General features: G+C 45.3%; 1 protein-coding gene across 1 annotated transcript in view; it reads right to left on the reverse strand.

Moving 5' to 3' along the window:
- Positions 1-7152: 7152 nt before the first annotated feature.
- Positions 7153-12815, reverse strand: part of zgc:153993 (uncharacterized protein LOC767645 homolog) — a 21659-nt gene continuing 15996 nt past the window's right edge. Inside the window, exons 5-6 of the mRNA XM_055649202.1 lie at positions 10266-10367; positions 7153-7658 (exon numbers count right to left, since the gene is read on the reverse strand). Coding sequence (XP_055505177.1) covers positions 7557-7658; positions 10266-10367 — 204 coding nt within the window. The 3' untranslated portion in view covers positions 7153-7556. The remainder of the gene's footprint in view (positions 7659-10265; positions 10368-12815) is intronic.

The following is a 12815-nucleotide window of genomic DNA, read 5'->3' on the forward strand; positions in this document are numbered from 1 at the left end:
AGCTATCACTGAAGACATACAGTCTCAGCAGTGTACTACTGGTACTGTGTCTGAGATGCTCATGTGGCTTTGGAGTGTGGGAGGTAACCGGAGCACCCAGAGAAAACCCACGCAGTCACGGGGAGAACGTACAAACTCCGTACAGTCAGGATCTCTGGTGCTGTCTCTTCCCGGGTCTCTGGCGCTGTAAAGGCAACAACTCTACCTCTGCGCCACTCTGTACTTTAATAAATTACATTGGGGCAATAACTGTAGGGAGATAAGTTTTGGTTATTTGTTTCAATAGTTCAACAACCTCACAAACTATTGTCTTCTTTGTGCTTGGGATGCCATCTAGTGGTCAAGGTGATATATTAATGATCAAACAGTTGTGGCAGCTCGCAGCTCCCAGTTTCCAAGTTAACATCGGAAGCATTCCCATTGTTCCAAGTGATATGTTGATCTGGTGAATTAATAAAAACACTTGTCTAAGAAACACCACTAATAAAGGTGGCACAGAGGCACAGCTGGGAGAGTTGCTACCTCAAAACACCAGAGACACGGGTTTGATCCTGACCACAGGTGCTGTCTGTATGGAGTTTGCACGTTCTCCTTGTAACCACGTGGGCTTTCTCCAGCTGCTCCAGGTTTCACCCTAGAGGTTTGTAGGTTAATTGGCTTCGGTAAAATTGTAAATTGTCCCTAGTGTGCAGGATAGTTTTAGTATACGGGGGGATCTCTGGTCAGCGGGGACTCGATGGGCCGAAGGGCCAGTTTCCGTGCTGTATCTCTAAAGTCTAAAATCTTCAACAAGTCCCATGCAGAAGTAGTTTGGAGAAAGCTTCTTTATTCAAAACTCTTCTTCAGTCTGAAAGAAGGGTCTTGACCCGAAACGTCACCCATTGCTTCTCTCCAGAGATGCTGCCGGTCCCGCTGAGTTACTCCAACGTTTTGTGCCTATCTTCAATTTTCTTGGCCCCGTACTGGGAGTAGAAGTGGAAGGGCCGTGAGTCCCAGGCCGAGCTCGGCGATCGTTTGCCCGCTTCTGCTGCTGTTAAAGGTGGGACGTTGCATTGCGCCAGGGTCTTGGGTCTGTCCCACTTTGGCCGTCAGTTCCGCCACAGGCCGTTGGCGCGCAAAGATTTTGTTCACTCCAAAAATTTCGGAGCCCCGCGCGATGTCGCTCACAACTACATACCCCTCCGCGCTTCTCAGTGGGACCGGCCCCGCGCGGGCCATACGATGCCCGTACGCCTCAACGCGACCACAAGGTCGCGTAATTTGCATGCCAAGGACACGTAAGTGGGACAGGCCCGTAAGAATCCGAATGTTTTAAATCCCAGTGAAATTTGTATAAGATTCATTCTCGAATTTTCAAATCAATTCCAGTAATGTATTCATAATTCTGCTTGTGGACATGATTCTCTTTTATCATTCTCTTTTCTCTATTTTAACTCGTTTTAGCCTGTATTCATAATCATGGATTAAGTTAGGGATCTTTAATCAAAATCAAATCTAAAGGGTGAGGAATTGCATTCTGTTACCCTAAAGGGCCTGTCCCACTTGGCGATTTTTCTCAGCGACTGCCGGCATAATTGACTGACGTGTCGGGTCACCGAATAATTTGCGGCCTGATGCTGTTTGGCGCGGCGTGACAACGTATTGGCTCGCGGTGTTTTTTCAAGTGTCGCAACATTTTTTTGGTCGCCGCTGGATTTTGAAATGTTCAAAATCTTTTGGCAACACTGCTATGACGTCGGCAGTCACCGAAAAAAATCGGCAAGTCGGACAGGCCCTTGAGTAACTGTGTAACAGTAGCTAACAGGAATTCAATCGATCTCGCAAGATTAACTTGAACTGTAACCAATTCAGAGCAAACTTTGCTGTCATTTGCACGACTGTGTCAGAAGCAGAAATACTGCCCCCTTAATTAAACAGCCCTGTCTGGACTGGTGCAGATAAATGGTCTTTAAAGTTGGAGTTGAAAACTTTGGGTGGGTCATATGATAAGGGTCATAGTCATACAGCGTGGAAACAGGCCCTTCAGCCCAACTTGCCTATGCTAACCAGGATGACCCATCTAGACTAGTCCCGCCTTCCTGCATTTGGCACAAATCCCTCTAAACCTATCCTATCCATGTACCTGACCAAATGTCTTTTAAGTGTAGTTATCATACCGGCTTCAACTATCACCTCTGGCAGCTCGTTCCATTCACCCACTACCCTCTGTGTGAAAAAGCTGCCCCTCGGGTACTTATTAAATCTTTCCAAACTAAAACTTGTTGCCAAAATTGATATTACTTATGCCCCAACCCTGGAAATAAGAGACAAGAGTTGTAACATCATAGCTGTACCTTGTGATTTCCAAAAATGATGACTGTTTGAATTCTTCAGTATTTTCAATGGAAGTAGTTTGATTGAGCATGCGATTAGATGTATAGTTAGTTACCTACTGGGTCAAGAGGGTGACAATTGGATTAAAGTTGGTTGCCTGAAAAAAAAGTTTGAATAATACTTTGAGATAGCCACAAAATGCTGGAGTAACTCAGCGGGACAGGCAGCATCTCTGGAGAGTAGGAATGGGTGACATTGCGGGTCGAGACCCTTCACCAGACTGAGTCGGGGGCAGAGAGAGGTCCCATAGCAGAAGCGTCCACGTCTCAGGGCTGGAAACTGGAAGTATCCCGAGCTAATTCTGCCACCACCATCATCTATTGCAACAAGTGATGGCTCCCACTGATTGTCGCTGGAAGCTTGCGTCCTTTTCAGGACGGGCGATGACAGCGATGTCAACATTTGAAACATGGAAGATGGACATGAAAGAAGAAGGGGAGAGGGAGGCACAGAGATAAGGAAGTGTAAGGTGTGAAAAAGAGACATCAAAAGCGATGCAGCTCAAGGAAAATGGAGAATAGATTATTGTTAGCTCAGAGAAGGTAACAACAACACAAACAGATGAAATGTAATCGGGGACCGTCCGACTGGTCAGAGAACTGGGAAGGGGGAGAGAGGGAAAGCAAGGGTTACTTGAAGTTAGAGAAGTCAATGTTCATACTGCTGGGGTGTAAGCTGCCCAAGCAAAATATGAGGTGCTGTTCCTCCAATTTGCACTGGGTCTCACTCTGATAATGGAGGAAGTCCAGGACAGAAAGGTTGATGTGGGAATTGGAGGGGGAGATAGTGTTTAGAAGATTGTTCCCGATATTGGGGAAGTCCAGAACAAGGGGTTACAGTTTAAGGATAAGGGGGAAATCTTTTAGGACCGAGATGAGAAAAACATTTTTTTTTCACACAGAGAGTGGTGAATCTGTGGAATTCTCTGCCACGGAAGGTAGTTGAGGCCACAGTTCATTGGCTATATTTAAGAGGGAGTTAGATGTGGCCCTTGTGGCTAAAGGGATCAGGGGGTATGGAGTGAAGGCAGGTACCGGATACTGAGTTGGATGATCAGCCATGATCATATTGAATGGCGGTGCAGGCTCGAAGGGCTGAATGGCCTACTCTTACACCTAATTTCTATGTTTCTAACCTGCTGTCCTCCAATTTGCACTGGGCCTCACTGGAATAGCACCAGTGTGGATCAATGATTTGCTGCATTATTCCGCCCTCTGGTGGCATTACATTTCATTACATCGGACACTATGACTGAAGACTGTGTTTGTTCAGTAATTAATTAGACAGTGGAGTTTGAATATGGAGGACTCCTCAACCATCGAGCAGAGCAAGGGTTGAACTGTGTCCAGACACTACTCACGTTTACCAACTTGTTGTTGCTTCTCTGCTAAACGAAGGCAGGGTGTGATAATTGGAGATAGACACAAAAGGCTGGAGTAATTCAGCGGGGCAGGCAGCATCTCTGGAGAGAAGGAATAGGCGACGTTTCGGGTCGAGACCCTTCTTCGGACTGAGAGTCAGGGTAGAGAGGGGAACTAGAGGTGTATGGGGAAAGGTACAAAGAGCAAAAGAACGAAAGATTGGAGAGGAACAAATCCAGGGCCAGCAAGGATGACCAAGGAAAGGTGGAGCCCACAATGGTCCATTGTTGGCTGTGGAAGAGGTGATAACGAGGCGATCCAAACAGTGAAACTAAGCAGGATGACAGTGATACTAGTAGGATGACTAGGACAGGGGAGGGACGGAGGGAGAGAGAGAAAGAGCGAATGCAAGGGTTACTTAAAATTAGAGAAATCAATAGCAATCAATGGAAGATTGCTCCAATTCAGCTAGAGGCTAAACATTAAAATAAAAGACAGTGGGAGAGAAGCAGGAGAATAATTATACACAGACCCAATGATAGTTTGCATTGAATGCAACTATTTATTAAGAATCTGCTACATTCATACAATAATATCGGCAAATACAAATAATAGATTCTGGTGTAAAAATCGCTACAATCAATGCATTCACGATTCCCAATGTCGCTTCTCTGCAGAATGTACAGCCAAATGCCACCAAGTAAAAAGTGAATTAAAAAACTCTCCCAACTCTGACTGCATCCAATTCAAAGTCACCAAACACACACACACACACATATTCCCCATTCACAGATCCTTACTATATCTATAGCTACCTGGTTGGCTTAACTCCAGTTTTCAGTTGTGTGCAACAATCCAGCGTACTCAGGTAGTTTTGGCGCGCACGGTGGCGCAGCGGTAGAGTTTCTGCCGCACAGCGCCAGAGACCTGGGTTCGATCCCGACTACGGGGTTTGTACGTTCTCCCTGCGATCGCGGGGTTTTTCTATGGATGCTCCAGTTTCCTCCCACATTCCAAAGACGTACATGTATAAAGGTTCATTGGCCTGGCTAAATTGTCCCTAATGTGTCGGATAATGTTTTCGTGTAAAGGGTGATTGCTGATCTACTCGGGGTCGATGGGCAGAAGGGCCCGTTTCAGCGCTGAATCTCTAAAGTCCAAAGTCAAAGAAAGAATGCACAGAAGTGATGGTAGTTAAGTTAGTTATGATTCTGTTCTTGAGATGGCAGAAAGGTTATTTTGTCTTTGGGAGGGAGATGTGGGATTCATCTGAATTGCATGAGGTCTGAAATGATGTGCAGCACAAAATGGTGGAATCAGCGGGTCAGGCAGCAACTCTGGAGAAAAGGAATAGGTGATATTTCAGGTCGGAACCCTTCTTTGGACTGAAAGATAGAGGTGGGGGTGGTGGGGGGGGGGGGGGGATTGGGAGGCGAGAGAAGGCCAGAACGAATCAGGGCCGGTAACAGATGACCTCAGGAAGAATGGAGCCCATCATGATCCATTGTTGACTGGGGAGGATGTGCTAATGAGAGGGATACAAGGATGCGCCCTGTGGACACTATGGAGAGAACGGATAGATCACGTTTACGGTCAGGACCCTCCTAGTCTCTTCTTCCGACCCGATACATCGCCTGTCAATTCCCTCTACAGATGCTGCCTGGCACTCCTGAGTTACTCCAGCACTCTGTGCTTTGCACAAGTGCCCAGCACCTGCAGTTCCTTGTGTCATAACATTAATTACAGAATATGTAGAAGTGATCCTAAATAGCACAAACAATTGGATGTTACGCATAGTGATAATTTACTCTGTTGAAAGTTTAGAACGGGATGGGATAATCTACAGGCAAAAACGTGCTGGAAATTGGAAATAAAAAGAGAAAATGCAGGGGCTATTTAGCATGTTAACAAGAACCATTTAAGATTTTCCCCTTTCCTGTACTGCAGAAGAGTGATGCAGCTGAGAGAGTTGCTGCCTCACAGCGCCCGAGACCCGGGTTCAATCCTGACTAGGATTAGGAGTAGAATTAGGCCATTCAGCCCATCAAGTCTAATCCACCATTCACTCATGGCTGATCCACCTCTCCATCCTAACCCCATTCTCCTGCCTTCTCCCCAGAACTCCCGAATCAAGAAGCTATCTATCTCTGCCTTAAATAAATCCACTGACTTGGCCTCGACAGCCTTCTGTGGCAAAGAATTCCATAGATTCACCACCCTTTCTGTGTGGAGTTTGCACGTTCTCTCCTGATTTCTCCGGGTGCTCTGGTTTCCTCCCACACTCCAAAGACGCGCAGGTTTGTAGGCTCATTGTTTCGTGTAAGTTGCTGGTAGTGCGTAGGGAGTGGATGCGAAGCTGGAATAACATAGAACTAGTGTACGGGTGATCGCTGGGCGGCGCGGATTTGGTGAGACGATGGGCCTGTTTTCAGGCTGTATCTCTTAAACTCAAACTAAAGTGCTCACTGCCCTCTGGATGTCACCAGTAAATACTGCCTTTTTACTTTTTGGCATAAAATTAGGACTAGGATACTCAGGAGTGATGGATAGAAGCAGCAAACAATGAACAGTAGAAATCCCCAACACTTCTGAAGAGATGAACCATAATTGTCAAAGCAAATAAACAGTGGATAAGCTCACTGTTGATTTTAGATTTAGATTTAGATCAACCTAGATCTAATGTAAGGTGGAAAATAGGCTTTGGAAACTAAATAGCGTCCAAAATAATCAATGCATGGGAAGGCCACAAGAGAAGGTGCAGCTCTCAGTCCAGGTAAAGGTTTTTTTTTCTTAAAGTACAGGCCCACCACTGATTTTCTGGCACTCTTGGTTCCAGAGCCTTCCCGGATTCTCCGTTTTGCCCGACCCGATCAGGATCTCAGAGAGGAGTCCAGCGGTACCGGAATCGTCCGCCAGGGGGCCGAGATAGCGGTCCGCAAAGTCGAGCTGTGGGAACAGATCTGCCGGCTCCGGCCGGACCGGAGTTCCAGAGCCCCGGCCGCACGGGGCAAATTCAACCCGCCGATCGGCCGCGGAAGTCCCGATGAGGTCAAGATCGGTCGCTTCACCCGGCCTGTGAGCCACATTTTCGGGGGGACTATCCGGGGGGGGGATTTCAAATGAACTCCTGTTCGGATTAAAGGAGACACCAAACCATCAGTTGCCAAAAAATCGGTGGTGGGCCTGTATTACAACGAGGAAGTTGAAGATTAAATGAACCCGCTTTCTTTTGGAGGTAACTTATGTTTTCCACAGGTAGTCTCGTGTTTGTTCTACCATTTTTATGATGATGTCCATTATACAGACAGTGCAAAAACCTGCAGTTTAAGTGAAAGTTTTTTTTTTTTAAAAAGCAGATTCTGCAAATAATTCTGTCAAGACTCAGGTAATCCCACATCTCCATCTATCCTTCCGCAGATGAAGGCTGGCCAGCTGATTATTTCCAGCATTTTCTGTTTTTTTTTGTTTTGTTTTACACTTACAAGTTTTAAGAAGAGTCTCACGCTAGTATCCCCTGAAGATTTTGTTTTAAAAAGTCAGCAAAAATATAAACACCTTGGAACGAATGATTCAGGCAGACATGTGTTTTTTAAAAGAAAAAAAAACTGATTCTAAAAAGGCTGCAATAAAAAAAACTTAAATCAAGTAACAAGGATATATGTAAATGCCTCCAAATTTCATCATTACTAGCAATTATTTTCAAGTATAACACATCTGTACAGAGATGCCCCTTCAGGCGCAAGGGGACTGGAGATGAAACCATTGAAGGCTGGGGGTCATGTTTCCAAAAACAAAGACAAAATCAAAAAAGGTACATTGAAGTTAGGTCAGCTTTAAATAGGCCAGAATGCCAGTGATCACGCCGGCAGAGAAGATTACAAATGTTGGCCACGTTGAACTCCCCAAGTATGAGAAGATCGTCTCCTAATTAAAAGAAGAAAAAAAGAAAATTGGTGAATCAATTGTGAGCATTGAGCACGGGGACAGTTTCATCCCAGCTGTTATCCAGCAACTGAAGTATCCTACCCAAACGGGTTTAGTTAATTGTAGAGATACAGCGCGGAAACAGGCCCTTCGCCCAACCAAGTCCAAGATCCCCCGCACACTAACACTATCCTCTACACATGTTAGGGACAATTTACAATTATACCAAGCCTAGTAACCTACAAACCTGCATTCTTTTGGAGTGTGGGAGGAATCTGGGGCACCCGGAGACAATCCACGCAGGTCACGGGGAGAACGTACAAACTCCGTACAGCCAACACTCGTAGCGGGATCGAGTCTGGGTCTCTGGCGCTGTGAGGCATTAACTCTACCGCTGCGCCACCGTGCAAGCAGTCCTGAGCTATTATCTATCTCATTGGAGACCCTCGGACTATCTTTGATCAGACTTTGCCTTGCACTAAACGTTATTCCCTTTATCATGTATCTATACACTGTAAATAGATCAATTGTAATCATGTATTATCTTTCTGCTGACTGGTGAGCACGCAACAAGCGTTTTTCACTGTACCTCGGTACACGGGACAATGAAAATTAAATTAATCTGGTTTTTTTTAGGAAATTTTTGTTTCCACTGGTAGTTTCATGATTGTTCACTGGTGTTTGAAGAAGTTTATTATACAGACAGCACAACCCGAGTTCGATCCTGACTACGGGTGCTGTCTGTATGGAGTTTGTACGTTCTCCCCGTGACCTGCGTGGGTTTTCTCCAGTTGCTCTGGTTTCCTCCCACATTCCAAAGAAAGACATACAGGTTTGTAGGTTAATTGGCTTCAGTAAAGATTGTAAACATAGAAACATAGAAAATAGGTGCAGTAGTAGGCCATTCGGCCCTTCGAGCCATATGATCATGGCTGATCATCCAAAATCAGTACCCCGTTCCTGCTTTCTCCCCATATCCTTTCATTCCGTTAGCCCTAAGAGGTCAATCTAACTCTCTCTTGAATGTATCTGAATACATTGTAAATTGTCCTAGTGCGTGTAGGGTAGGGTTAGTGTGCAGGGATCGCTGGTCGGCACGGACTCGGTGGGCCGAAGGGCCTGTTTCCAAGCTGTGACTCGAAACTAAATTAATCCAAATAATGGGCTCAGTCTTGCTCGATTTTGCCTGCCATTTAAACTCCAGCCCACAACCCCACACACATACAAACCTGGTGCAGACCCCTGTGTAGTCAATAGTCCCCAGCTTCCTGACCCATGTGCTGAAACTAATATAACCATATAACCATATAACAATTACAGCACGGAAACAGGCCATCTCGGCCCTACAAGTCCGTGCTGAACACCTTTTTTCCCTTAGTCCCACCTGCCTGCACTCATACCATAACCCTCCATTCCCTTCTCATCCATATGCCTATCCAATTTATTTTTAAATGATACCAACGAACCTGCCACCACCACTTCCACTGGAAGCTCATTCCACACCGCTACCACTCTCTGAGTAAAGAAGTTCCCCCTCATGTTACCCCTAAACTTCTGTCCCTTAATTCTGAAGTCATGTCCTCTTGTTTGAATCTTCCCTATTCTCAAAGGGAAAAGCTTGTCCACATCAACTCTGTCTATCCCTCTCATCATTTTAAAGACCTCTATCAAGTCCCCCCTTAACCTTCTGCGCTCCAGAGAATAAAGACCTAACTTATTCAACCTTTCTCTGTAACTTAGTTGTTTAAACCCAGGCAACATTCTAGTAAATCTCCTCTGTACTCTCTCTATTTTGTTGACATCCTTCTTATGATTGGGCGACCAAAATTGTACACCATACTCCAGATTTGGTCTCACCAATGCCTTGTACAATTTTAACATTACATCCCAGCTTCTATACTCAATGCTCTGATTTATAAAGGCTAGCATACCAAAAGCTTTCTTTACCACCCTGTCTATATGAGATTCCACCTTCAAGGAACTATGCACGGTTATTCCCAGATCCCTCTGTTCAACTGTATTCTTCAATTCCCTAATTTGGTCTCATTTAGATCAGCAAGACCAAGCATAAACTGGGCGACCATTTCACCAAATACTTGCAGCGGCACGGCGGCACGGCGGCACAGCGACACGGTGGCGCAGCGGTAGAGTCGCTGCATGACAGCGCCAGAGACCCGTGTTCAATCCCGACTACAGGTGCTGTCTGTGCGGAGTTTGTACGTTCTCCCCGTGACCTGTGTGGGTTTTCGCCGGGTGCTCTGGTTTCCTGCCACACTCCAAAGACGTACAGGTTTATAGGTTAATTGGCTTCGGTAAAATTGTAAACTGGCGTGTTGGATAGTGTTGGTGTGGTCGCTGGTTGGCGCGGACTCGGTGGGCCTGTTTCTGCACTGTATCTCTAAACTAAACCTGCGCTTGGTCCGCTAAAGCCTTCCAGATCTCCCAGACACTAACCATTTTAACTCCCCTTCCTATTCCCATACTGATCTTTCTGTCCTGGGCCTACTCCATTGTCAGAGCGGGGCCACATGCAACCTGGAGGGAAAGCACCTCATATTCCCCTGGGTACCTTATAATCCAACAGAAGCCGCCAATGCATTAACTTACCCATCCACCTTGTTGCTCAATCCATGGGATAACACGGGCTTGAATCAGGTCTAAGGACCAATTTATTATCGGTTGTATCAATGATCTCACACTTTTTAGGGCCTGCAAAAGAGGGGAAAGGTCACCAAATACAACATCATCTGTTCATCCTTCAATTTATCTATCTGTTTCTGATTTTTTTTTTCTGTTCCTCTCTGTTGATGTTGGATACAATACAGCTCAGTAGCTACAACCAACAGGTGTCAGGGGTTATGGGGAGAAGGCAGGAGAACGGGGAGATGCAACAAGACCTGGGTGTCATGGTACACCAGTCACTGAAAGTAGGCATGCAGGTGCAGCAGGCAGTGAAGAAAGCGAATGGTACGTTAGCATTCATAGCAAAAGGATTTGAGTATAGGAGCAGGGAGGTTCTACTGCAGTTGTACAGGGTCTTGGTGAGACCACACCTGGAGTGTTGCATACAGTTTTGGTCTCCTAATCTGAGGAAAGACATTCTTGCCATAGAGGGAGTACAGAGAAGGTTCACCAGACTGATTCCTGGGGTGTCAGGACTTTCATATGAAGAAAGACTGGATAGACTCGGCTTGTACTCGCTAGAATTTAGAAGATTGAGGGGGGATCTTATAGAAACTTACAAAATTCTTAAGGGGTTGGATAGGCTAGATGCAGGAAGATTATTCCCGATGTTGGGGAAGTCCACAACAAGGGGTCACAGTTTAAGGATAAGGGGGAAATCTTTTAGGACCGAGTTGAGGAAAACATTTTTCACACAGAGAGTGGTGAATCTCTGGAATTCTCTGCCACAGAAGGTAGTTGAGGCCAGTTCATTGGCTATATTTAAGAGGGAGTTAGATGTGGCCCTTGTGGCTAAAGGTATCAGGGGGTATGGAGAGAAGGCATTTACAGGATACTGAGTTGGATGATCAGCCATGATCAAATTGAATGGCGGTGCAGGCTCGAAGGGCCGAATGGCCTACTCCTGCACCTATTTTCTATGTTTCTATGTTTCTAACGGGGTTAAGAGGAAAAGATAGATCAGCCATGATTGAATGCCAGAGTAGACTTGATGGGCCGAATGGCCTAATTGTGTTCCTATTACTTATGAACTCTCTCATGCTATGCCGCATGTGCAACACAGTTATTGGATGTTATTACTGGTTTTGTTGAAAAGTGCTATATAAATAAAGATTATTATTATTATTATTATTATTAGTTTGACCTAAGGGGGTCATCACACCCAGACCGAGTCTTCCAATTGAGGGCGGCACGCTGGCGCAGCGGTAGAGTTGCTGCCTTACAGCGCCAGAGACCCGGATTCAATCCTGACTACGGGTACTTGTCTGTAGGGAGTTTGTACCTTCTCCCCGTGGCCTGCGTGGGTTTTTCTCCGGGCGCTCCGGTTTCCTCCCACACTCCAAAGGCGTACAGGTTTGTAGGTTAATTGGCTTCGGTAAAGATAGTAAATTGTGCGGGGATCGCTGTTCGGCGCGCTGTTCAGCGCAGGCTCGGTTGGTCAAAGGGCCCGTTTCCCTACTGTATCTCTAAACTAAACTAAACTGATTGTTGGTAGGATGCTTCAGTTGCTGGATAACAGCTGGGAAGAAACTGTCCCCGTGCTCAACGCTCACAATTGATTCACCAATTAATTTTTTTCTTCTTTTAATTAGGAGACAATCTTTTCATACTTGGGGAATCAACGTGGCCGACCCTTGTTATCTTCTCCTAGTGTGTGTAGGATAGTGGGGTGATCGGGGCCAAGGGGACGAAGGTCTAAAGTAAAGTGTAAATGTGATGTAAACGTGATGTTTACTATTGAATGTAGACAAAATTGCTGGAGAAACTCAGCGGGTGAGGCAGCATCTATGTGGAGCGAAGGAATCGGCGACGTTTCGGGTTGAGACCCTTCGTCAGACTATTGGCGATTACTATTGAGTAGCACCAGTGGGAGACCGAGTGGGAGAATCCACGATAAAGGCTGACTGGTTTGCGGTAACGGCTGCATGCTGTTGTATCCACTTGGATATCCTGACCCGAGTATATCCAGGGGTGGCACTGAACAGGTTAAAGAATTGCTGAGTTAAGTGGAAGTTTACATAAGTTCTGATTATTCTGATTATTAGAAAATGCATTTCGTTGTCTCTGTACTGTACACTGACAATGACAGTTAAAATTGAATCTGAATCTTATTAATAACCCATTATCTGTTATTTGCATTTTATCAGTTTATTTATTCATGTGTGTATATATTTATATCATGGTATATGGACACACTGATCTGTTTTGTAGTCAATGTCTACTATGTTCTGTGTGCTGAAGCAAAGCAAGAATTTCATTGTCTTATCAGGGACACATGACGATAAACTCACTTGAACTTGAACTTGAAGTCACAGATAATGTAAGTCGGTGAGTGCCTGCAATGATTATAATTTAATAACATATTTTCTAAACTTAATAACAAAATAAATCTAACTTAAAAACTGATGTCTGCCGATCTTGCGTGCAACGTCCCCTGGTATAAAGCAATGTGAATGTTTAAGGGCCACAGAGAAT

This window comes from Leucoraja erinacea, chromosome 18 (assembly GCF_028641065.1).
Source record: "Leucoraja erinacea ecotype New England chromosome 18, Leri_hhj_1, whole genome shotgun sequence".
Classification (NCBI taxonomy): domain Eukaryota; kingdom Metazoa; phylum Chordata; class Chondrichthyes; order Rajiformes; family Rajidae; genus Leucoraja; species Leucoraja erinaceus.